Consider the following 26,430-nt stretch of genomic DNA (forward strand, 5'->3'; position numbering starts at 1 on the left):
CGGTTGTGGGGCTCGTGCCGGTGCGGGATCTCGGGCTGCTAGAGGGTCGCGGAGACTGCCAGGAGGGAGACGGTCGCAGCATGGCGGCCGAGTACGAGCCGCCCAGCCTTCGTCTTCCTCGTTGTCGCCGCCGCCGCCACCGGAGTGGCCTGGATGCTCTCATCTGCCTGTGTCGGTTGTGAGCGCGCCGCCCGCCCGTCGGCCCTCCTCCGGCCCCTCCCTCTGCCCCTCCAGCAGCCCTCCTCCCTCTCTCCACCGCCGCCCGCCCGAGGGTCGGGCCGGCGGGATTGCTCCTCACCGCGCCCCGGCCCGCGGGGCCGGACCATGGAGGACGTGAAGCTGGCGTTCCCTTCCCTCCCGCAGTGCAAGGAGGACGCCGAGGTGAGTGTGTCCGGCGGCCTCCCCGCACAGGCCTTCCGTTTCTGCTGTCTCCGGCCGTGGGGCGACCCCGGGCCCAACCGTCGCGGCGAGAGTCCCGGCGGGAGTCCCGGCTGCGTCCCGGGACTCGTGGGCGGAGCCTCCGGAGCCCCGGAGCCGGCGCCGCTCCCCACGCGCTCGCTGGCGGTGGGACGGGGGAAGCGGCCCGGCCCCTTGGCCCCGGCCTAAGGGTCATCGTCTCCTGCGCCAGCCGCGCGGAGGCTCCTGCGGTGCAGGATTCTCTTCCGTGTCACGGAGTCACTTGCGGGACGCACGGACCCACGTGGGGGAATAGACCTGGACCCGCACTCGGGAAGTGAGTCCTCGACTACTTCCCCAAAGTTTGTTGTTTACAGGCAAAAAGGCTAGGACGAACGGAACAAAATGTCACAAAGGTAACCAGTTCGAATCCTCAAAACTTAGAAATCTTTGTCTTTTGGAAGACAGCTCAGTGTTGAGAGCAAAAATGCATTACCCCTTTGTCTGCTGATTCTCTCATTCGGAGTAGTTTTGTTCTGTTTTGTTGGCTAACGTTTTGTATTAGGAATTTTCTGTGGAAAATACTCTGTGGTGTTGGAAGCAATATGAAGTTGAAATTCGCTAGAGGGGCTAGGATACTCAAGAGCAAGAAAGAGGCTTAAATCCAGAGTTCTAAAGTATCTTAAAGGTCATAGAGAAAATAAAGCCCCTCTTTTGGGAGAGTGTTCAGTTTATCCCAAGTAATGATCTTACTGAATATCTTCATTTGGGGTTCCTATTTTTCTTTTTTTGAAAGGACTTCCTTGCTTGTTAGTGATGCTTGAAACCTGCATATATTTTGTGTACAATCATAAGAATGAATTTATATTTTTTCATTAGCATACATAATAGTGTGAATAAAGAGTATGCTTTTACATCTTTCAGTAATTTTGGTACTGCTATCAACTTTTGAGATAATAGAATGTTATTTATGTCAAGCTAACAGTGGACATGGAGACCCTTGAAAATCCTGATGTGTGATTCATTGTAATTTCGTGTGTGTGTGTGCCAGTACTAATTAAGGTTTGCATGCTGTTCCTGAGCTGCTTTTTTGCTCAAGGTTAGCGCTGTACCACTTGAGCCACAGGTCACCTTCTGAATTTCTTGGTGGTTAATTGGAGATAATAATCTTGCCAATTTTCCTGGCTAGGCTGGTTTCAAACCAAGATCCTTAGAACTCAGCATGGTTCCCAGTTGAATTTCCTTTTCCTTTCCTTTCTTCTTTCTTTCTTTCTTTCTTTCTTTCTTTCTTTCTTTCTTTCTTTCTTTTTTTTTTTTTTTGTGGAACCTGGGGCTTGAACTCTGGGCCTGGGCTCTGTCCCTGGGCTCTTCAGCTCAAGGCTCCCTCCCTACCCCTGGAGCCACAGCCCCACTTTCCATTTTCTAGTGGATAATTAGAGATAAGAGTCTCAGGTTCTTTATCTTGAGTACCTAGGCTGGCTTTGAACCTTGATCCTCAGATCTCAGCCTCCTGAGTAGCTAGGATTACAGGCGTGATCCACTGCATCCTGCTCTCCAGTTGAGTAGATTTTAATTTGTGGTAATAAAAATAGCTTGGGATGCCAATTTTTAGATTTAATTTTGGTCTGGTTCTTGAAAATTGAGTGCAGGGCCTTGCCTATGCTAGGCAAGAGCTCTATCCCAGCTCTTGGTTTTTTGAGACAAGAGTCTTACAGTATAGCCCAAGTTGGCTAAGTATAAACAAATTAACTTTTTGTTTTGCTTTGTTTTGTTCTGGTCCTGATGCTACTAGCACTCTACCACTTGAGTCACAAGTCCACTTCTAGTTTTTTTGGAACTCTAAAGAGTTAAGAGTCTCATGGGCTTTCTTACCCTGGCTGGCTTGGAGCCACAATACTCAGATCTTAGTAGCTTTCTGAGTAGCTAGGATTACAGGCTTGAGCCACTTGTGCCTGGGTGAAACAAATTAGTTTTGTTTTGTTTTTGGTTTTGGTTGTAGGACTTGAACTCTGGGCCTGGGCGTTGTCCCTTGAGCTCTTCAACTCAAGGCTACTGCCCTACCCTCTTGAGCCACAGTGCCACTTCTGGTTTTCTGGTGATTAGAGATGAGTCTCAGCACTTTTTTAGTGCTCAGGCTGGCTTTGAACCACAATCCTCAGATCTCACTCAGCCTCCTGAGTAGCTAGAATTATAGGCACGAGCCACCGTGCCTGGCAACAACTTAGTTTTACTTGTAGGTTAATGTTCTCAGTCTCAGACTTTTCTGCCCTACCTGGTCTGGAACTGCAGTTCTTCTTTCTGGGCCTCCCATGTGGCCTGGGATAATATGTGTACACCACAGTGGTATCCAGCAGTTTGAGAAAGGGTCTCAAGGTGTCCTCTTCCCAATATTAGCCTCCCAAATAGCAGGGATTGTGAGAAAAGCTGTCTTTTCTACCAACGTGGGTTACGTAGAAGCTGAGCAAGTAAAAAGAGGAAAAGAAAAACTACTTTGGGAACAGCCTGCCTGCTCTGTGCTTTGCTTCCCATACTTCTGGCTTGTGTTTTCTGCAGATTGAAATTTTGTCTTATCGAGACAGTTTGGCTTAGAAGCGTGGCCTCATGGTAGAGTGCTTGCCTAGCATGCACTAAGTCCTAGGTTTGATTCCTCAATGTCACACAGAAAAAGCTGGGAGTGGTGCTGTGGCTCAAGTGGTAGAGCTCTAGCCTTATTAGAAAGCCCAAGGACAATGTCCAGGCTACAAGTTCAAGCCCCAGGGCTGTTCTTAGACAGTAAATTTACAACAAGATGACTAGTGAGTCTTCACACCTAGGATAGGAATTGCCCCCTCTCTTTTAGCTATTTGATTTATAGCATTGCTTTTTAAATATTGTACACTAGAATTGCCCAACAAGCTTTTTAATAATACACATGCTTAGGACTCAGCAACACTGATTCTAAATGACTTGGTCAGACTGGGTCCAGAGTGTCAGTCGCTGACGTAGATCTTCTACTGCAGACCTAGTCACCCCTGCAGACCTATGTGATTTCTATGTGAGTGGAAATCATTTTTTCTCATTTGGATTAAGTGCAAGTTCAGCTAGATGTGGAGACTAAAGGAAATGGTCTTGCTTTGGAAACTTCTACCTATTTATACCATTTTTCTGTTTTGTGAAATAGCTTGATATTCTGGTGATCTACATACACACGCGAGTACACGCATGGGATTAAAAAAAGAAGCTAGTGATAGCACAAAAAAATTTTAAAAATTCCCACCTATCTAAAATTTGTATTTTTATCTTGGCATTTCTAAAAGTCAAATGCTTTAATTTTACCTGATCTGTGAGATCATGAGGATTTTTTTTGTTTTTTTGAGGGGGTGGTGTCAACCTTGGAGTTAGAACTCAAGGCCTGGGAGCTGTGACTGAATTTTTTTGCTCAAGTCTAGCACTCTTATCACTTGAGCCATACCTTCACTTTATCACTAGAGCCTTACCTTAACTTCTGACTTCTGGTGGTTAACTGGGGAGTCACATAGACTTTCCTGTCTGGACTGCATTCAAACGAGATTCTCAGATCTCAGTCTTCTGAGTAGGGAGGATTATAGGTGGGAACCAGTTACATCCAGCTCTAAGCTTTTATTTTATCTGAAGGGTTATACCCTATATTTTCATTTGTGAATTAATTTCCAGCAGAGTCATAATATGTCATAACTGGGCATATCTGGCTTGCTTTGGTTTGATAAATATGGTTGGGTTGTTTGGGTAATCAGCCAAGTTCAGGAAATTTATTCTACTCATAAACAGTAGTAGTAACTTGAAATAGGGTTTACTACATAAATAGTACAGTCTTTAAATGTATGCATTTTAGGAGATACATGAACAGAATAAGAATGTAATGGGAAGCCACACTGGTTTAATCCCATCCCTCTGGGGTCTCGGGCAGGAGGATCAAGCCTAGGCTACATAGCTAGACGCTGACTTAAGTATCACCAGCTGAACTGGGGATATAGAATGATAGAATGCTTGCCTAGCATGCATGAAGTCCCGGGTCCAATCTTCAGCACTGTAGGGGGAAAAAGTGGTATGATATAGATAAGATGTAGTTATTAGAGACATACTTAGACATATGGATGTCTGTAGAGCAAGAATTATAAGCAGGAATAATGCTTAAAATCTTCTTGATGTAGGGCTGGGAGTTTAGTCTAGTGGTAGAGTGCTTGCCTAATATGCACGAAGACCCGGGTTCCATTCCTTGGCACCACATACATAGAAAAAAAAGCCAGAAGTGGTGCTGTGGCTCAAGTGATAGAGCTCTAGCCTTGAGAAAGTCCAAAGACAGTACTCAGGCCCTGAGTTCAAAGCCCAGGACTGGCAAAAAAATCTTGATGTAGTATGGTAATGCTATTAGCATATGCAGAAGCTCAAGTTTCAAGGTTTATTTGATAGGCCAGCACTGTAATCAAGATCCATACTTTGTTGCCAGTAACATAAAATGGCACAGCTAGGATACTTTGCTTTAAATTAAAAAAAGGTAAGATTTTCTGAGTGCAAGGTCAGAGGTCTGTATCTACTGAAGTGCTTCTTGCTGGTAAAGGCAGGGCATTCTGTGACAAGAGGCAAGAAATAGAGACTGTTTGTGGTTGTGTGTCTATCTTTTGATCTCTCCTTCAAGATTCAGTCATGGGAGTTTACTCTCATGATCTTCTTTAAACCTAAACATATTAACAAAAGCCCACTGTGGGAACTTGTAAATGCTGAGCCATGAGGTTTAATAAAGAGAATTGTAATGCCCTACTCTCTAACTTCGAAAGCTGGGAGTGTCCCTGAAAAGATCAGTATTCTTAGCATTACAGAGATCCAAGATTCTGCCCTAAATGTGAGTTAATCAAAATCCAAACTTCCCTAAACTCTGGGAAATGCTGAGAGTCTCCTAATGTGGTCCATCAGTCCTACCTTGAAGGGCCTCAGATTCCTGTCCTAGGAACTTTCTGGGAAGTCAGGGAAAGACATAAATCTTTGCTAATCCTATCTGCTCCTTAATTGTTTTTCACTTGAGTATATCACATGACATGATTGTTGCTGTGAATTCAAGGTTATTGTAACTTCATTCTGCACACCTCTGTGTTCTTCTCAATAAATACCTTGTAAAATGGACCCAAGATGGGCCAGGAGTTTGGCCTAATGGTAGAGTACTTGCCTAGCATGCATGAAGACTTGGGTTCTATTATTTGATACCACATACATAGCAAAAACCAGAAGTGATGCTGTGGCTCAAGTGGTAGACCTCTATCCTTGAGAAAGCCCAAGGATAGCGCTTAGGCCCTGAGTTCAAGCCCCAGGACTGGCAAAAAAAAAAAAAAAAAAAAAAAGGACCAAGATACCTATGTCATGTTAGACAGCCAGTTGTCTAACTATGATGTTTGGAGGTGGGTTCTTTTTTTTTTTTTTATGATAACCAACATTTATTTGCATTTATTTTGTGCTAAATTAATTCCTGTGCCACAAGTTTTTGTATCTTTATAGTCTTTTATTCTCATTTTTCTTTTTTAAGGAGTGGACATACCCTATGAGGAGAGAGATGCAGGTATGACAAACTTTATGCCAACCTATTTTGTAAATAATGTAAGTTAATTTTACAGAGCATTTGAAATCTGCTGGTTCATCATTATTTTATGAGTTAACTGGTTTAATTATTTAGATTTATCTTAGATTTTAAAAAGATAGTAATTTGCCAGGTGTATTGGCTCACACCTGTAATCCTAGCTGCTCAGGAGGCTGAGATCTGAGGGTCATGGTTCAAAGCCAGCCTGGGCACTAAAGACTGTGAGACTATCTCCAAATAACCACTAGAAAACTGGAAGTGGTGCAGTGGCTCAAGGGTAGGGTGGTAGCCTTGAGCTGAAGAGTTCAGGGACAGTGTCCAGGCCAAGTCCAAGCCCCACAACCTGGGAGGGGGGCGGCGCAGAAATAGTAATTAAACTAGATGTTCTTGGCCCACGGCTAAAATAATAGTTACCCCAGGGCTGGGAATGTAGCTTAGGGGTGAAGCCCTTGCATAGTCCTCATGACTGCATAAGCAAAAAATGCAGGAAGTGGTGCTGTGGCTGGCGTCTAGAGAAGCACAGGGTTGGTGCCCAGGTCTTGAGTTCAAGCCCCAGGACTGGCAAAAAAAAAAAAGTAATAATGATAATGGCCACTCAGGAAGCTAAGATCTAGAAGAATGAGGTTTTAGGCTAGTGTTGGCAGAAAAGTCCATGAGACTCCATCTCGAAATTAATAAGCAAAAAACAGCACCAGGGAAGTGTGGTGCAGGTGTCATATCTTGTACAGCATGCCAACCAAGTAAGTAAGCTGAGTCTAGGCCCTAACTTCAAACTTGGCACCCAAACGAAAAAGCCTACCAAGAATTACACATATGCAGAGCCGGGAGCGTGGCCTAGTGATAGAGTGCTCACCTAGACTACACAAAGCCATGGGTTTGATTCCCTGGAACCACATACACAGCAAAAGTTGGAAGTGGCACTGTAGTTCAAGTGGCATAGTGTTAGCCTTGAGCAAAAACAAGTGTCCAAGAGCAATGCCCAGGTCCTGAGTTCAAGCCTCAGAACTGGTTAAAAAAAAAGAATTATAGATATGTTTATATAATTTGAACATTATATAATGAAAATATTACGTGCTAGACACTTTATAAATATGTAAATTTTCATGTGTCAGTTAATTTTATTCTCATTTGTTTGATTAGAAATAATACATGTAGTTTAATATTGTAGGGAACCCCTCCTCCCCAAGGCCCTGTTTGAATGTGAAAGATGGGCCACAGGGAAGTTACGATGGGAGCCCAGAAATGGGCCATTCCAACCAAGTGGGGAAAACCAAAAAGGGGCGTGGCCAAGGAAGGCTTGATCTTTGCAAAGGAGACTAGATTAGAGAGATTCAAGGTAAATGGGTCACAAGTTCAAGAAGATGAATAGTTCTATAAGTCTCCCCTACACCAGAACCAAGAATTGAACAAAGGAAGAATAGTCAGGTATGTATGAATTGTAACTGCTAACTTTGCAGGTTCTATAAACCTACCTGCCTGCTTCCTTACAGGTACACACCACCTGCATGTGTTTTTTGCCATTATAAGCTCAGCCCTGCTGAAGCTCTGGGCTATTCTCCACCATCTCAAAGGTGGGGGACAGAGGTTGTGCAGTTAATAAAAGATTCCTAGCCTGATTGATTGAATGCTGGTGACTTCATTGTGGTGGGTTCGAGCCAGGATGAATGGTATACATTGGGATACTTCATAATGAGTCACATTTTCCTTTTCTAAAAAATGGAATTCCTATTTCTTTTCTGTCTCCCTTTCCCTTCTAACACTTGAGCCACACCTCCACTTCTGACTTTTTGCTGGTCAGTTGGTGATTAGAGAGTCTTATGGGCTTTTTTGTCCAGGACAGCTCTGAACTAACTTTCTCAGAGTCACCAGCACCCGGCTTATTCCTTTTCTTTTGCACTTCGTTCTTTGTGGTAATGAGATTTGAACTTGGGGCTTCATGCTTACTCACTTGGTGCTATACCACTCTAGCCCTTTTATGCACAAGTTATTTTTGGGATAGGGTCCTGCGGGGGCATGCACCTGGACCTGATCTGCCTATTTACACTTTACATGAAGCTAAGATGACAGATTTGTGACACCACCATATCCAGTTATTAGTCAAGAAGGATTTATTTATTTATTTATTTATTTATATTGTGGGGCTTGGACTCTGGGCTTGGGCTTGGGTGCTGTCCCTGAGCACTTCAGCTCAAGGCTACCGCCCTGCCCTTGAGCCATAGCCCTACTTGCTGTTTTCTAGTGGTTAATTGGAGATAAGAGTCTCACTGTCTTTAGTGCCTGGGCTGGCTTTGAACCACTACCCTCAGATCTCAGCCTCTTGAGTAGCTAGGATTACCCAGCCAAGAAACATTCTATGAAAATGCTTTTGAACCATGATCCTCCCTATCCCTGTCTCCCAAATAGGCAAGATTTCTAGGACTTTGGTTAACTTGTGTATTTGTAAAAAAAAAAAAAAATTCACTTTAAATTTAAGTCCATATAAGGGAAAGTTTGTTGCTATGGGAAATGCAAAGGTGTCTAAAAGGTAATTTCTGCTCTCTAAGAAGCTAGTGTCAAATTGATCCAATAAACATAATTTATCATTATAATTTTTCTACTTGCTATAGATAATACTTCTAATCGTATTGTGTCTGGTTTTGGTAGGGCTGTTGTTTTACAGTATCATGATGATGCAGGCTCATTTTTGCACTGCCTCAGCCCCCTCAATGTTAGGATTACAAACATTTAGAATTTCATCTAGATTTAGTACTGCTTCTGATTTGCTTGAATTAAGTTCTGTGTAATTTTAAAAGGAAGATTTTTTTTAATGATTGTTTTGTTTCTAGACTGTAAAACACAAAGAAGTTAGATCTTATTAATCTAAAAGGCAAAAAGAAAGTACTAATACTGTCAAGACGCTTATAACATAAAAGGCTAGAAATTCATATATCTGACTTTCCAGAACTATGTTTAAATTTGGAATATCTTATTTGAATAATGCAAGGCATATTTACATTTCTCTTTTCAATCATTGTTCATTGTTGCTAGAAAAATATTCCTTAAATAACAAACTTGTGCAAATTATTTTAACAGTTATGAAAAAACCTCATGTGTTAGTATATACTACATATTTGGTCTTATTTTTTTTCTACCCTAGGAAATTTTACCTGGACTGTTCTTAGGCCCATATTCTTCTGCTATGAAGAGCAAGGTAGGAAATATAGTTTAGGTTCTCTAGAGTTTTTTTTCTTCTAATTTGCTTTAGTGTTGTTTTAGAAGTCATATACAGTGGGATTACCTTTACTCTGAGACAATTTTTTAATGAATTTTTTTCCAGTAAGTTTTTTTAGTAGAGATTTACTCTAGGTTGCACTCACACTAATTGGTTGCATTCAGACTAGTTGTCACTACAAAGCACCTGTATCTTCCAGTTTTATATATGTAATTACATATTGGTGCTGGCCTGGGGGCTTGAACTCAGGGCCTGAGCGCTGTCCTTGAACTTTTTGCTCAAAACTAGCACTCTACTGTCTTGAGCCATAGCTCCACTTTGGCTTACTGGTTAGGTAATTAGGGGTAAGAGCTCATGGATTTTCCTGCCTGCCGGGGCTGACTTCAAACTGTGATCCTCAGATCTTCGCTGCCTGAAAATCTGGGATTACAGGTGTTAGCCACTGGCACCTGGCAACCCGGGCTTTTAGCCACTGTAGTGGCTACTTTCCAGGTAAATTCTCTTGAGGTCTCATCAAGCTCTAGAATCGCAGGTTTTAAAATATCTGTGTTAGCCTTTAGAGTGCACTTAATGTGTTAATCGCAAAATTGTCAGACTCTCTTGCTGATCACTTCAGGAAGTCTACCATGAAATTAGTTTTAATCCTCATACTTAAGGTTCAGGTTTGTCCTATGTACTGCAGGCATCTATGTGTAAAGTAAGATGTTTTGTGATTCAAACTGCTTCTCTTCCCTATCCTTCCCCTGTTTTGTTTTGTTCTTTTACAGTTACCTATTCTACAGAAACATGGAATAACCCATATAATTTGCATACGACAAAATATTGAAGCAAACTTTATTAAACCAAACTTTCAACAGTTATTTAGGTAAGAATATTTGGTATGGTTTATAAAAATAAGGATAGAAAGGGGGCTGGGAGTTTGGCCTAGTGGTTAAAGTGCTTGCCTAGCATGCATGAAGACCCGGGTTCGATTCCTCGCTACCACTTACATAGAAAAAAAAGCCGGAAGTGGTGCTGAGGCTCAAGTGGTAGATCGCTAGCCTTGAGAAAGTCCAGTTTTATATTGTTTGGTTTTTTTTTTTTTTCCTTTGTTTTGAGGTACAAGGGATCACACCCAAGTTCTCAGGCATGTTAGTATTCTATTCTTGAGGAACATTCCTGGCATTATAATACATTTATATTTTAAGCTTATTTTAAACAATTAGCATTTTCCCTGTACATACCTATTTTGTAAAGACAAGTAATAGTACAAAACATTATCTAAAATAAAATCTACTTTATGTATTTATTTATTTTATTATTATTTTTTTGAGGGTCATGGGGCTTAAACTCACCTGGGTGTTGTCCTTGAGCTCTTTAGCTCAAGGCTACTGCCCTACCCTTGAGCCAAGCCCCACTTTCCGTTTTCTAGAGGTTAATTGGAGATAGGAGACTCAGGTCCTTTTGTGCCTGGGCTGGCTCTGAACCTTGATCCTCAGACCTCAGCCTCTTGAGTAGCTAGGATTATAGGTATAAGCTACCTGCCTGGCAAAATTTATTTTAAATTATTTAAATAATGATCATGGTGCAGATTTTTTTCTTTATTTCTTTTGTAGTGAGGATCTAACCCAGGATGTTGTGGTACTTGGTAGGCAAGCACTTGCTACTGAGCCACAAATGATAGACATTTCTAGAGGCATAAAAGAGTATATACTAAGAAGGAAGGGAGTGAGCCACCTGGCTACTCAGTTTATGAGTATCTTCCCCAAGACAAAGGAAAGGTACAGAGGCCAGCAAGCTGGCATTTAAGTCCCTACCCAAGGAGAGGGTGCAGAAGCAAGTGAACGAGCTTGCTAGTTCACCTTATCCTGCATTGTGTATGTATATGCAAGTAACAATTTCATGCCCTTTATGTTCCAAATAAAGCATTAAACTGCAAACCTGAGTAGAAAAGAGGAAAACTCTGAACAGCCAGAGCTGTTACTTAATTCTCTGAGGAGAGCAAACCCAGAGAAGAGTGGTTTCTATTTGGGCCCAGGTATACCCCCAGTGCTGTGGTATAATCCTGGAATTGCCTTACTTAACCCTAGCCATCTAGCCTAGTGCCTTAGGATTAGTCTTGCTTCACAGAACTTTTCTTGTTTTACCCAGCAGCTGCCCCTGAGCCAGAGCCTAAACTGAACCAAGCAAGGCCCACCACACCAATGCTGCAACTTGGTCAGTCCATGGCTCTGAGGGGATGTGTGAGCAGACTATAATCTCTACATAGTCTATGAATGCTAACACTAAGTATAGCGCATATGAAAACAATAATCTGGAAAGCTACAAAGACAAGATCATAAATATAGCATCTGATTTCTCAAGCAAAGAAGGCATTGACTGATTTATTTCAAATTCTCCTCCCCCCCCAAAAAAATTGACAAGCTAGTTTACTTTGTCCAGCAAAGCTATCATTTATAAATGGTGAAGAAAATAAAAAACTTCCATGGTAAACAAAACCTACAGTGATTGGTGACTACTAAAGGAGCAGTGCAGAAAAATGTCAAAGGAATTCTACATACCGTGGAAATATAGGAAAAAGTGAATATCACTAGAGGACTAAGCAAATGAAGAATAGGAAAGAACCAAATACTGCCAAATAGCAGAAAGTTATAATTACTACATACCTTTCAGTGTTAACATATTGTGTGATATGTAGTGTGTTACATATGCTCATATATGTATGTGTATAAGTATGTATATATGTGTGTATATATGAATATGCATATCCTTGAGTATGCATGTCTTTTTAGACCTAGCTTCAGCATATTAGTGAAAAACACTTTGATTTTTGTACTTTGTTTCTCTGTATGATGCTTTCCATTTATAATCATTTTCCAGCAGATGATATGAATTCATTTTTCTTTATGCCTATGTAATATAGTCTAGTGAAAGAGGTGGGGGGTATATCCAACATTTTTAAGGAAATAGATAAAAATTGAAACCATTTTCTGTAAAGTCAAGAATGAAACAAAAGTATCCCCCAATCTTCCCTCTCTTACTTAGTTATACTAGAATTCCTATCAGTAATGCAAAAGAAATAAAAGGGATTCACAAAGAAAGAATGAAGGCAAATTAAATTATTCTTGTTTTCAAATGATATATTCCTTGATCTTATACTTGAAAGACCCTCAAGATTTAACAACAAAAACAACAAAATCTTCCTAGATCAGACAGACACTTTCAACAGCATGAGATAGAAAAGCAGCAATACTTAGGTGCCAGACACCAGTGGCTCATGCCTGAAATTCTAGCTGCTCAAGAGGCTAAGGTCTAAGGATTGAGGTTAGAAGCCCACTAGGCAGGAATGTCCATGAGACACATCTCCAGTGAAGTGCCAGAAAGCCAGAAGTAGAACCATTGTTTAAGTGATAGAGCACTAGCGTTGAGCAAAAAGCTTAGAGATGGAATCTATGTCATGAATTCAAGCCCCTGAATTGGCATACACCTACACACAGAATACTCAGTAGAAACTTAACTAGGGAGGGCTTCTAGTAGGAATGGTAAAACTGATACAACACACTGAAGAGCTATCAAAAGCTAAGGGAAAGCTAAACACATTTTGTTTGTACCTAATTTTTCAGGCAAAATTTCACATTTTTCCCTTTAACCTAGACTGCAGTCCTAGGTGCCTGGAATAACAGGCACTCACCATCATGTCACTTTTATTGATTGAGACACGATCTAGTAACTTTTTGCCGGAACCGGAACTGTGTTATTTTTTATGTCTGCCTTCCAGGTAGCTAAGATTATAGGCTCGAGCCACTTTACGTGGCCTTAAGAGGTTTTTTGTTGTTTCCTGCCAGAATTGAATTCAAATCTTTGTGCTGGTCATGGTTGGCACTCTGCCAAGAGCTATGCCACAAGCCTGGCTTTTGCTGGTTAATTGGATATGAAGTCTCTTGGACTTTTCTGCATAGGCTGGCTTCAGACAGCTCCTCCAGATCTCAACCTTTTGAGTAGTTAGGATTATAGGAGCCACCACTTGTGTCCAGCTTTGCCTTAAGTTTTGATAGCTCTCCAGTGTGTTGTATCAGTTTATTATTCCTATGGCCCTCTTCTAGTCCTCTGTCTTTGCAGGACAGGATGACAGAGTTTTTTAGTTTTCCTTGTGCTCGCAGAGTAAAAGTGATGTACTGCATGTGTAGTTTTGACTTTCTCATTTACCTTCTGGTAATGAAATTGAACTTCTAATAGTCCTAATATTCTTTATTTAAAGTCCCTAATTATTTAGAACTAGAGTATATTACCCATTATACAAAGTGGGCATATAGTGAGAAGTAATGCACCTACTATCTAGCAAATATAACTGTAACCCCTCTATACATTACAATAAAAAAAAAAAACCAAAGTGGGCATATAAGCCATCCACTTGTCATGGGAAGCAGCTACTACTAATACAGAGATATCCTTTATCTTCATAAATGCATCTGTTATTATTCATACTCTGTTTTGTTTCATAAACAAAACTATACACTGTGACCTTAAAAAGGAATGAGACATATCTATATTTTGGGGGACTGGACAAACTTCTGGTTTGAGCAGTATTCCTGCATCAGCTGCTTTTCTGGTGGTTAATTGGAAATCAGAGTCTCATGAACTTTCATGCCTCGGTGGGCTTTGAACCTTTATCCTCAGATCTCAGCCTCGTGAGTAGCTAGGATTACAGGTGTGAGCCACTGGTACCGGGTTCAGAATTTTTTAAAATTTTTATTTATTTAATTTTTTTTGGAGGATCATGGGGCTTGAACTCTGGGCCTGGGTGCTGTCCCTGAGGTCTTCAATTCAAGGCTACCATCCTACCCTACTTCCAGTTTTCTAGTTAATTGGAGATAAGAATCTCAGGGGTCCAGGTTGGCTTGGCTTGGCTTGGTTTTGATCTTTAGATCTCAGCCCCCCGAGTAGCGGAGATGACAGGCATGAGCCACCACGTGCAGCCCCTGAATTTTTTTTTTAATTGTGAAAAATGTATTTGTCTTTACTGTTTGGTTTTTAGGCTTGCAGTAATGTATACAGACTGGCTGTGATATTGGTGTTGGTGGTTCAATAGGGAGATCTAGGTTTTGTGTGTGTATGTTAGGGTTTCCTGTAGATCTATGGAAAGGGGTCACAGGATCACTTAAGAGAACAGTCATCTGAACATGTGAAGTTAATAGAAAAAAGAAGACTAAGAATTACAGGCACATTTTTGTCCTTGTTTCCTAGGATCTCATGGACAGTTTTCTTTATTGCTTATGGTAACCATTTTTAACTTTGTGTATGTGTGGGGGGAGGGGGCGGTGATGGGGCTTGAACTCTGCCTGGGTATTGTCCCTGAGTACCCTACCCTTGAACCAAGCCCCACTTCCCATTTTCTATAGAGGTTAATTGGAGATGTGCCTGGGCTGGCTCTGAACCTTGATCCTCAGATCTCAGCCTCTTGAGTAGCTAGGATTACAGGCATGAGCCACCTCGTCCAGCTACTTTTTTAATACCAAAATATCAAATACTTATGTGCTATTTAAAGATTTACTTATTGTGCCTTCAAGCAATATGGTTACGAAGAAAGAGTCACAGTTTATTTTTTTATACATAACGGTGTGCTTATTATACATTATTTTATTTTCAGATATTTAGTCTTGGATATTGCAGATAATCCAGTTGAAAATATAATACGCTTTTTCCCTATGGTAAGTATTGATATTTTAATATTTAAAATTTATTAATAATTTGAATCTCTTAATTGTGGTTCTAGAATACCAGTTTTACTTTATTAATGTATTTTTTATTGTAATTAATAGAAGGGTTACATGATATTTGCCAGATAAATGGTGCCTTAATTCCCTCACATTGATACCCTTTCACATGTCGTGGTCCCCATTTCCCTTCCCCCCTCCCCCACCCCTCATCTTGTTTTCCCCCGTTCCCTATCCAATTTCAGATAACCAAATACAAATATATCCGATATATCAGGTAACAAAGTGAGATAGTGTAACAATATGAGATAACCAAGGGACAGTAGAAGTGATGAGAGATAACATAGTGCCTTAAGAACAACAATGATTAATTATATGGCTTATGTTTACATCATATTTTAAATGACAAGTTTAACAAACAATTGTTCAAGGAGGAAATCTCTAATTACATTCTCTGGGACTTAGTCTTTAGAACTTAATCAAAATTAGGCTAACGGTTTGTACGACATAGAAACATCAGTTTATGAAATAAAACATTATGATTATAGAGTCATAGGTTTTTTTGTCTATATAGTTATGTTTGTGTTTCCATTACCATGTCCATTGCTTTGGGTATGCAGTTATTGAGCCCTCTCTCTTGTACACTTTGGATTTAATAACCGCATATTAAGGATACCATGCGCCTTTTGTTCCTTAGGTCTTGACTTGTCTCACACAGCATGATTCGCTCTAGATTCATCCACTTCCCTGCGAATGCCATTATTTTATCTTGTTTGTTGGCTATGTAGAATTCCATTGTGTATATATACCACATTTTCTGTATCCATTCATCTGCAGTAGGGCACCTGGGTTGTTTCCATCGCCTGGCTATTGTGAATAGTGCAGAGATGAACATAGTTGAGCAGGTATCTTTATAATATCCTGGGTCATGTTGTTCAGGATAGATGCCCAGAAGTGGTATGGCGGGATCATAGGGAAGGTCTAGTTTTACTTCATTTTGGCAGTAAATGTGTTATTTTTTAAAGGGAATGGATTGCTTGAAGAAACATTGAAATTTTAGTTCCTATAAATGTGAGCATTTGTGCTTGGAATTTTGGTGGATTTTTAAATTTGTTTTTGTTTTTTTTTTTGAGACAAGTTCTCCTTGTGTAGTCCTAGCAAATGTTGAATTCTTGATCCTCCTGCCCTCATCCTCCCAGGTCAGCACCTGGGATTGTAGGCATGTGCTCTAATCGACTATAGTCTTCCTGAATCAAGGCAAATAAAACTAGCAGTAAATTGTTTTCATAAATTGAATTTCATTTCACTATGATTTCTGTTAATCTATATACTGTTTTAACACATTGTCTTTGACCTTCAGACTAAAGAATTTATTGATGGGAGCTTACAAAATGGAGGTGAGTTATTTTGTTTTTTCTATTTAAAAATTTTGTCAATCATGAGGCTTGAACTGGGGCCTAGGTGTTGCCCCTGAGCTCTTCTGCTCAAGGCTAGTACTCTACCATTTTGAACCACATTACCACTTCCAGTTTTCTGGTGGTTAATTGGAGGTAAGGATCTCAGAGACTTTCCTGCCCAGAGGACTGGCTTTGAATCGCAATCCTCAGATCTCAGCCTCCTGAGTAACTAGGATTACAGGTGTGAGCCACCATTTCTTACTTTTTACTGGGAAATTGGAGATAAGAGTCTGGACTTGGGGCTGAAGTTTGGCCTACCGGTAGTGTGCTTGCCTAGTATGAACAAAGATCCGGGTTCAATTCCTTGGTACCACATACATAGAAAAGGCTGGAAGTGGTGCCGTGGCTCAAGTGGTAGGGTTCTAGACTTGAGAAAACCCAAGGACAGTGCTTAGGCCTGAACACAAGCCCAGGACTGGCACACGCGCGCACACACACACACACACACAAAATAGTCTGGGCTTTTCTGCTTGAACTAGCTTACAATGTGATGTCAATCTCCTAAGTAATTAGGATTGTAAGTGTGAGCCACTACACTAGGCTTTAACTTATTTCCTTAAAGTTAAAAAAATATTGTTAGGGGCAGGAGCATAGCATAGTGATAGAGTGCTCGCCAAATGTGCAAAAAGCCCTGAATTTGATTCCTCCCTACCCACATACACAGAAAAAGTTGGAAATAGTGCTATGGCTCAAGTGGCAGAGTACTAGCCTTGAGCAAAAAGTGTCCAAGGGCAGTGCCCAGGCCCTGAATTCAAGCCCCAGGACTGGCCAAAAAAAAAAAGTATTGTTATAGAGAGGATATACAGAAGAATTTTACATTTACATACTTCAGGTCTTAAGTACATGTCTTTTCACACAGTGTCTCTTCTGTTCCCTCCCTCCCATCTCCACCCTTAAATTGCTTAGTTCAGTTTCATCAGTGTCCAGTCCTGCACTCTACTGCTGCACTTTTTTTTTTTTTTTGCCAGTCCTGGGCTTGAGCTCAGGGCCTGAGCACTGTCCTTGGACTTTCTCAAGGCTAGAGCTCTACCACTTGAGCCTCAGCACCACTTCCGGCTTTTTTTTTCTATGTATGTGGTGCCAAGGAATCGAACCCGGGTCTTCATGCATGCTAGGCAAGCACTTTAACCACTAGGCCAAACTCCCGGCCCCCACTTTTTTTTTTTTTTGCAATTTTTGTTGGATTCTATGCCCTCCCACATATGTATACATGAACGTACTATATATAAGGTAAGGAATACAGAATGAGTAACAGCGACAAAGAAGAAACAAAAGTCTTTTGTTAGGTGGCTCCATGGCCCAATAGGTAGCGCATTGGACATCTAAAAGTCCTTTGTTTCCTTTGGAGTTTGTTTCAGTATGTGTATTATTTTATAGACATATGAAGAGGCATTTGAGTATTGTACTTTTGTGATATACTTTTTTTTTTTGTCAGTCCTGGGGCTTGAACTCTGGGCCTGGGTACTGTCCTTGAGCTCTTCAGCTCAAGGCTATTGCTCTACCACTTGAGCCACAGTGCCATTTCCGGTTTTCTGGTGGTTAACTGGAGATAAGAGTCTCAGGTTCTTTTGCGCCCAGGCTGGCCTTGAATCATGATCCTCAGATCTCTGCCTTCACTGTAGCTAGGATTATAGGCATGAACTACCGGCTCTCAGCTCATTCTGATAAGAGTTTTTTTTCATTGCTCCCTAGGACTATTTTAAAATTCTCTGAAAGCTTTAAATTTTAAAAATCTACAGTTCTTTGTGTAGTTTAACATTTGGAAATTATTAAACGGCATGTATATGATGCGACATGTGTAAGGAAAAGTTGTCTGTGGTTGATAAGTGATTTCAGTATGTTTTAGTTCCTAACTCCTGTGTTTGTCTCTGAGAATAACTTTATTTTTTCCAGGTAAAGTTCTTGTTCATGGAAATGCAGGGATCTCCAGAAGGTAAGGAGTTAAAGATAACTTTTGTTTACCTCAAATGGATGAATGCATTTTCTAAATTTTTTGTCTTGTCTTCAGTGCTGCCTTTGTTATTGCATACATTATGGAAACATTTGGAATGAAGTACAGGTAAGAAAGTCTAACCACAATTTTGATTAACATTAAAATGAACCTGTGGAAATGGGAGTTTACAGTTTACTCATAATAGACATATTTGATTAGATAATTCCTATCTCCCAGGGTTAATCTCTTACCCTAATTTATCTTCCTATTGTATAGATTTTTTTTAGGCTAATATTTTTTAGTGTTTCTGAAAGTACTGCTAAGTGTTGGTATTTTAAGAAGTCAAGGTAACATAGAAAGTAAGTAGAAAACTACTTACTTGCCACTAATGGAATTGCTTAGTCTCAGTTTAGAAACTACTGAACAGGGCTAGGAATGTGGCTTAGTGATAGAGTTCTCAACTCTACAGGGCATGAAGCCACCCTGGTTTCTATTCCTCAGTACCACATAAACAGGAAAGGCCAGAAGTAGCTCTGTGGCTCAAGTGGAAAAGTGGTACCCTTGAGAAAAACTGGCAGCCCAGGGGCAGTTCAGTCCCCAGGACTAGGAAAAAAATAAAAAAAACAAATAATATTTCCCTTGTTTTAAGTCTAATTTATCAAGTCTTTATCTCTCATTTCCTGAATGAGAAGCAAAAAATGTGTTTCTCTTCTCTACTCACCTTGCTCTTGAGCCATCTAGCTTGAGCTTGCTGTTTTCTTAACAGTGTACTCTGTTTATCCCCCTATGAAATGCCTTGCTTTGCCACTTTACATATTTATTTATTTATTTATTTGCCAGTCCTGGGCTTGGGCTCAGGGCCTGAGCACTGTCCCTGGATTTTCTCAAGGCTAGGGCTCTACCACTTGAACCACAGCATCACTTCTGGCTTTTTGCTACATATGTGGTACCGAGGACTCCAACCCGGGTCTTCGTGCATGCTAGGCAAGCACTCTACCACTAGGCCAAACTCCCGGCCCCGCTTTGCCACTTTAAAAACAAAAATGTCTAATTTATGCTGAATATGGTAGTAGTACATGTATCTGTAATCCCAGCAGTCAGGAGGCTGAGGAATCTTAAGTTGCAGGCCAGCATGGGAACATAATGAGACAGTGTGTTAAAGAAAGGCTAATTTATTATATTTTTATTGTATTTTCCTATTAATAGACGAGTGGAAAATTATCTAGGAATCATCCATTGCTTCTGTTTGCAATTCAAACTACTCTTGTCAAAAATCATTGTCTCTAAGCTTGGTATTTTTAGAAAAGACAGAAGACTTATATATCCAAGAAATAATCTTAGGATATAGTATTGCCTTTCTCTTATTGTGAAAATTAAGAATCCTGAGCCAGATGCCAGCAGCTTAAGCCTGTAATCCTAGCTACTCAGGAGACTGAGATCTGAGGATCATGCTTCAAAGCCAGCTGGGGCAGGAAAGTCCATGAGATTCTATCTCCAATTAACCACCCGAAAACTGGAAGTGGTGTTGTGGCTGTAGCTCTAGTGGTAAAACTCTAGTCTTGAGCTGAAATGCTCAGGGGCAGCACCCATACCAGACCAAAAACAAACAACAACAAAAAAAAAAACCCACAGGGAAAAATTAGGCATCTTGTCATCATTAGCAAATAGAAAAAGAAAAAGTAGCTTTAAATATTGGTTATTAAAGGAATTGAAATATATTTCAATTAAAGGGAATTTATATGCACTGAAATACTTTGCTGTATATATTGATATATTCTCTAATATGCTCTATTCAGAATTTTGTCAGTGATAGTAACATTTTCTCTTGTGCAGAATACTCTTTCTCTAACTAAATGGTAGTACGTTGGGCATATGCTGTGTGACTGTATACTACATGCACAAAGTGACTTTACATTCATTATCTTCCATCTTCACTGTAGTTCCGCAAAATAAGAGAAAAATATTAAAGTTTAGAAAGTTGGCCAAATTTCCTTTGAACACACAGTTGGGATTAGAACATACAGAATGATTATAATATTTGTCTGTCCCTTTATATAGGCTTAAGTTCGATAGTTATTTTCCTATTTTATGTAAATTTTTAGGTGTGCACTTCAGATAGATTCTAGAAAACTTGGTTAATTCATGAAAATTTGAAGTAATTTGGAATAAAAATAATTTCATTATATTTTTTTTCCAGAGATGCTTTTGCTTATGTCCAAGAAAGGAGATTTTGTATTAATCCTAATGCTGGATTTGTCCATCAACTTCAGGTAATTTAGCTTTTTTTTCCGTTTACTCTTTAAGTCAATCAAAATTGTAAGGGAGACCGGGCACAAGTGACTCATACCTATAATCCTACCTCCTCAGTAGGCTGAGGTCTTAGGATGAAGTTGAAAGCCATTCCAGGAAAGCAAGTACATCAGAGTCTTATCTCCAGTTAACTACCAGAAAATCGAAATGACACTGTCACTGGACTTGGGGCTGAAGTTTGGCCTAGTGGTTGAGTGCTTGCCTAGCATGCACCAGGTTCGATTCCTCGGTACCACATACATAGAAAAAAGCCAGAAGTGGTGCTGAGGCTCAAGTGGTAGAGCTCTAGCCTTGAGAAAGTCTAAGGACAGTGCTCAGGCCCTGAGCTCAAGCCCAGGACTGGCAAAAAAAAAAAAAAGTGGAAGAGTTCTGGCCTTGAGCTAAAGAGCTCAGACAGTGCTCAGGCCCTGAGATTAAGTCCCATGACAGACACCCCCTCCCCCCCCCCCCCGCAAAATAAATAAATAAATAAATAAATAAAATCTTGTGTTGGGCCTGGAGTGTGGCCTAGTAGTAGAGTGCTTGCCTACCATCCATGAAGATCTGGGTTCAGTTCCTTAGCACCACATGCAAAGAGAAGCCAGAACTGGTGCTGTGGCTGAAGTGGTAGAGTACCTTGAGAAAGCTCGAGGACAATGCCTGGATTCTACCCTAGAATTGGCCAAAGAAAAAAATTTAATTTACTACGTAAGAACTTAATATTTAAAAGCATTAATTTGATAATTTAAGTTTATCTTTAAATTTTTATATGCTACTATGTAAGTATACAATTTACTATTCTAAGGCAACAGTTTCTGTTTTTGAGAAATTAGAAAACCAAATATGTACTTAGATATATTCATAAGACTTAGTATTTTTAATTATAATGAGCTTTATTTATTCTTACAGCCATTATTGACATTGCTAGTTTAGTTTTTATATCTGTCCATGTCCATATGTGTGTCTATATGGGGCGTGAACTCGGGGGGCCAGGCAATATCCCTTAGTTTTCTCATTCAAGTATAGCACTCTACCACTAGAGCAACAGCCTCACCCACGTATTTTTGGTAGTTAGATGGAGATAAAAGTCTCATGGACTTAGGTAAGTCCTAAGTCTAAGCTTGGGTTAGCTTCAAACCACAATACTCAAGAGTTCATTCTCCGAAGTGCTAGGGTTTTTGTTGTTCTTCACAGATGGAATTAGAGACTTTTATAGCTAATGCCACAGTGGTGGCAGACACATGCTGACTGGCAGCCAAATGTACAATACTCCTCTTTGTGTGAACTTGATTTATAGTTATCAGTAGCTGGTGATTATGAGATAAGAATTTTAAACCTGTATTTCTCGTACAATGTGAAGGCAGTTTATTACAAACTAAGCCACTAATGTGCCTATTAATCACTGTTTTGGGTATCCAAGAATATAAATGTGTAAGTTAATTAAAGTCTTTTTCTAGGAATATGAAGCCATCTACTTAGCAAAATTAACAATACAAATGATGTCACCACTCCAGATAGAAAGGTCCTTGTCTGTTCACTCTGGTAACACAGGTAAGGGTTTTTTATTTTAGGGGTAAGAGAGAGAGAGAAAAAAAAATTTTTAAGTGGAAAAGAAGCACCCATTTCTTTTCTTTTGTTTTATGATATTATGATCTTTATCCAATAGAATACCAAGAAGGTTACAAAAAAGCCACCAACCCAACCATGTTCATTATTGCACTTTTCACTTTTGTCATAATGTAGAATCAGCCCAGATGTCCCTAAATGGATGAATGCATCAAGAAAATGGGATAATTTCACCTATTAGAAAGCATCATGCTGTAGCATTTGTAAGAAAACGGAAATTTGAGAAAAAGTATTTAAGTAAAGTAAGCCAGACCCAGAAATATAAAAGTTTCCCTTATTTGTGGCAGCTAGATTGTACCTACAAAACTAGAAGTAAACTTGCTGGGTGGGATGTAAGTAGTTACAAATAAATTTACTGAAATATAATAGACTATGGAAAACTCAAATAGAATTTTTTAAGAAAGACTAGGTCAAAGCCCACCAAAAGAAGTGCCAGTAAATGGTTACATGCAAGAAGGTAGGGGTGGGACCAAAGAGAGAGCTAAACAAATAAAGCGTGAATATGGGAGAATGTAAACAATAATTCACTATAAACCACAAAATTAAGAAAAGTAAGGGAAGTGATGGGTCATAAAAGGGTAAGAATATTGATGGGATAATGCTAATCAAAATACATTCTATATGTAAACTCCTATGTAAAATAACACCGTCTTTGTACAACTGTTTAAAGGTAATTTAAAAAATAAGAAACCTATAAACATCAATACACAAATTACTTTGCATTTCCTTCAAATATGAAGAAGCACCCATTTCTTAAATTACATTAAACAACTTGTTCGGGATGTTTTGTTGTAGCTATTGAATTAAAATAAGATAATTTTTAAAAGTTTTAACTTTACAATAAATATTCAAGTGAGCTTCTGTGTAAATAACACTGTAGAATATGTTCGTTTGAAGATGAGATATCTATTTCATTTTGTTTTAAATCTCTTAATACAACTGTTGTACCTACTAAAACGAGTCTGGGTAACCTCAGTTTTTCTCTGCCAACAGTATTGATCTCTTCTCTACTATGTTAGAAGCACCTGAATCCCTCATTTCCTAATATAACTCAAGCAAGTTCTTAAGGACATACTTTTTCTGATCACCTTCCACATAGCCAGGACCAAAGGCATGACCAACTGAACCCTGCTCTCCAGACTTCTTTTCCCCTCTGATCGTAGGGCTTGAACTCTGGGTCTGGCTGCTGTCCCTGAGCTCTTCAGTTCAAGGCTAGCACTCTACTAGTTGAGCTACAGTGCCACTTCAGTTTTCTGGTGGCTAATTGGAAATTAGAGTCTTATGGACTTTCCTGTCCAGGCTGGCTTCAAACCACAATCCTTAGATCTCAGCCTCTGAGTAGCTTCCAGACTTACTTTGTGTGTGTGTGTGTGTGTGTGTGCCAGTCCTAGGGTACTTGGGTTCAGGGCCTGAGCACTGCCCTTGGACTTTCTCAAGGCTAGAGCTCTACCACTTGAGCCACAGCACCACTTCCAGCTTTTTTCTATGTATGTGGTACTGAGGAATCAAACCTGGGTCTTTGTGCATGGTAGGCAAGCTCTCTACCACTAGGCCAAATTTCTGGCCCCTGACCCTGTGTTTTAAATTACTGTTCATGATAATACCTAAGACTATACTTAATTCCCTGAAGGAAATAAGTATATTGTCATGAAAGGTTTGCTTTATATAAATTCAGCCATGAAAGTTATCAATAGTATGTAAACAGTATCCATTTTGACAAAGTTTTAGTGTCTGTGATAATCTATGTGTTTATATAAGTTCTCATTTTATATTATATCACTCAATTACTCTAGGCAGTTTGAAGAGAACACATGAAGAAGATGATGATTTTGGAAACATGCAAGTGGCAACTGCACAAAACAGCTGACTTAAGGAATGTTTTAAAAGAGGGTAATTTCTGTTGGGAAAGGAGAAAATACCAGAAAAAAATAATGTAAAAATGGGAAAAACATAAGTAGTTTCTTATCAAATTATATGTTGCTTCCAGACATGTTTCTCTACAACTTGTTGAGCAACATTTTAAGATGTGTTGGACTTCTGCAATAGATAGCACTGATGGGTTTCCTTTTTTTTTTAAAACACTTTACAGTTTTATTATAAACAAGAATTTTGGACTTGCAAAGAGGTATTATTGCAATAATGCACTTTTCATACTTGAAATTTATTTGTATGATATAAAGTTATTACTTCAAACAAAATGCAAGTTAGGGGGATTTGCTTTGAATTTGGGTAATTTATAACAATTTCTTAATGTTTGCTAAAAATTCATTTTGTGTTCTATATATTACATTTAAAAATTCATTTTACAGTTCAATTTTATGATGACACCTCTAACAGAAACATTAAACTGCAGGAATCTGCCACATTTTTCAGTATAACTCAATAATCTAATTAGCATTTTACTTAAAATTTTTTGATCCCCTATAAATCATGACAGCCAACTATCTTACTTTATTAATCTAATTAATGCTTCCTTTCTAATAACCTTCCTAATTTGTTTATAGCAGAAAGGTTTAATTGATCAAAACAAGATGTTTTTCTTTATCGTACCAGATGCTCAGAAACAATGATAGTGTTAGATTTTTCAAACGACTTCCCTTTTAGCTTTTTTTCTTAAAGTCAAATGTTGCATTTATTCTGTTGCCTGGCCCTTTTTAACTTTCTAAAATGGTTCTAAGTAGAATATATTAAACTAATGTAGCACTATTTTTTTCTAAATGAACCCCCCCCAAAAAAAGTGCCTTTCATCGTTTAAAAAAGTCAAATGCTCATGTGACCTCTAATTAGTATGTATAACAGTAAAACATTAATATTTTTCTGTAATTTTTTAAACCATCAATTAAACTGAATGTTTAAGGCTTGAAGAAGCACTACTAAATTCTTTGGAATATGGGACATTTATTTTATGTTGTCTTAATGCTTCTGTGAGGTTGTTTCGGCTCAGACTGGCAAGGTTTTCTTTGAGGATACATTTAATGGGGAAAGTGACTTGTAAGTCTTGTGTATTTTCAAAAAAGAATTTAATGAGTTCTTTACAGTGAGTTAACCTAAATTTCTCCAGTAATTCGCATTAGCAAAGTCACTATAGGTCTTTAGTTCTTTATTTTTATTTATATTGTACAAAAGTTATTCTAAGAAAAAGATTTTTGCTATTTTAGGAGGAGAAAGTTTTTAACTTTTTGTAGTTGATGATATTAGGGTAGCACAAACGAAACTCCTTTGTATCTATCTCACTTTTTCTCAGTCCTCTCTCTTGAGGTGCTTTATTGAAGGAATGATATCCATGCATTCCCCTAGTACCCAGAGGCACTATGCAAAGTAACTTCCTACACGTAAGTTACTTGCTTTGTGTTCCTCCTTTGATGTAAAAATACAGATGAATCTCTTTTATCCAGCATAGAGTGAAAATTAATTAGAATTAATCTGTTAAGACTTAATTCTTGTTGGCCCTTTTGTATTCTTCTTAACTACCCTGAAAACAGCATACTATTGATCCCTCTGAGGTCCAGTATTGATTGTGTCACTTGGTGTAGTCTAACGGAGTCAGGTTGCATTTGGTGTTCAGAACTTCTGCTTGATAAAGAACCAGGTTACCTTGGCTTTCCTATGTATATATCACATTGGACAGGTCAGCTGAGATCTCTCTTGGAATCAAACCATAATCTGTGATGCATCATTGAGCAGAAGCTCTGCTTAAAATAAACATTGTAAATTTCTCTTAAAAATGAGGCATTCGAGGTTTTGAAAAATTAGTTTCATAAATATACCGGTCTAATAATCTGACCAGAATGGCAGATTTCGCGGCTGTTAATTTTTAACTGGTAATTTTCTATTCTTTCTAAATGCTACTTTTTGTTCTTAAAGTACCTGTAAAGGAAGACAGGCTCTCTGAAACACCAGGGACTGCCAGTCTCAAAAAGGGACTACCATCCTCACATTCAGCACAATACTAACATGGAAAACATAAGGTTTATTATTCTTTCATCCAAGAACACTTAAAGCTTGTTTGTTTGTTTGTTTGTTTGGTCAACTAGATCTTTTGGTAGCTCTTATTTTTATTGTATTTGGTTCTATTTCTGTGATTTTTCTCAGTTATGTTTTGTGATACTCAACTGAGAAGCTTTAACCAATCATGATTTATATTCTAGAGGATCTGAATAATATATAAATAATCACTCAATTTTAACAGTATAATCTGGGCACAGAATTTAGAGTGAAATTACATCAAAACATAGGGAAAG

At 39.2% G+C, this 26,430-nt stretch overlaps 1 protein-coding gene across 1 annotated transcript; it reads left to right on the forward strand.

The window, feature by feature from the left end:
- On the forward strand, positions 1 to 26,430 carry Styx (serine/threonine/tyrosine interacting protein). Its single transcript, XM_090345096.1, has 11 exons — positions 1 to 381; positions 5,930 to 5,962; positions 9,117 to 9,170; positions 9,959 to 10,056; positions 14,818 to 14,878; positions 16,245 to 16,281; positions 18,235 to 18,274; positions 18,350 to 18,400; positions 20,472 to 20,544; positions 22,021 to 22,114; positions 23,983 to 26,430. Exons 1-11 carry the CDS (start codon positions 154 to 156, stop codon positions 24,054 to 24,056), a joined length of 843 nt encoding a protein of 280 aa, XP_090201222.1. The 5' UTR covers positions 1 to 153; the 3' UTR covers positions 24,057 to 26,430.

Source organism: Megascapheus bottae, chromosome 14 (assembly GCF_031878675.1).
Source record: "Megascapheus bottae isolate mThoBot1 chromosome 14, mThoBot2.hap1, whole genome shotgun sequence".
Taxonomy (NCBI): domain Eukaryota; kingdom Metazoa; phylum Chordata; class Mammalia; order Rodentia; family Geomyidae; genus Megascapheus; species Megascapheus bottae.

Bases quoted from the DNA above. Each gene is read 5' to 3' on its own strand.
- Styx (XM_090345096.1), top strand. From the start codon at position 154: ATGCTCTCATCTGCCTGTGTCGGTTGTGAGCGCGCCGCCCGCCCGTCG. The intron at 16,282-18,234 runs GTGAGTTATTTT...TATTTTTTCCAG, and splicing joins TGGGAGCTTACAAAATGGAG to GTAAAGTTCTTGTTCATGGA. The intron at 18,275-18,349 runs GTAAGGAGTTAA...TCTTGTCTTCAG, and splicing joins AATGCAGGGATCTCCAGAAG to TGCTGCCTTTGTTATTGCAT.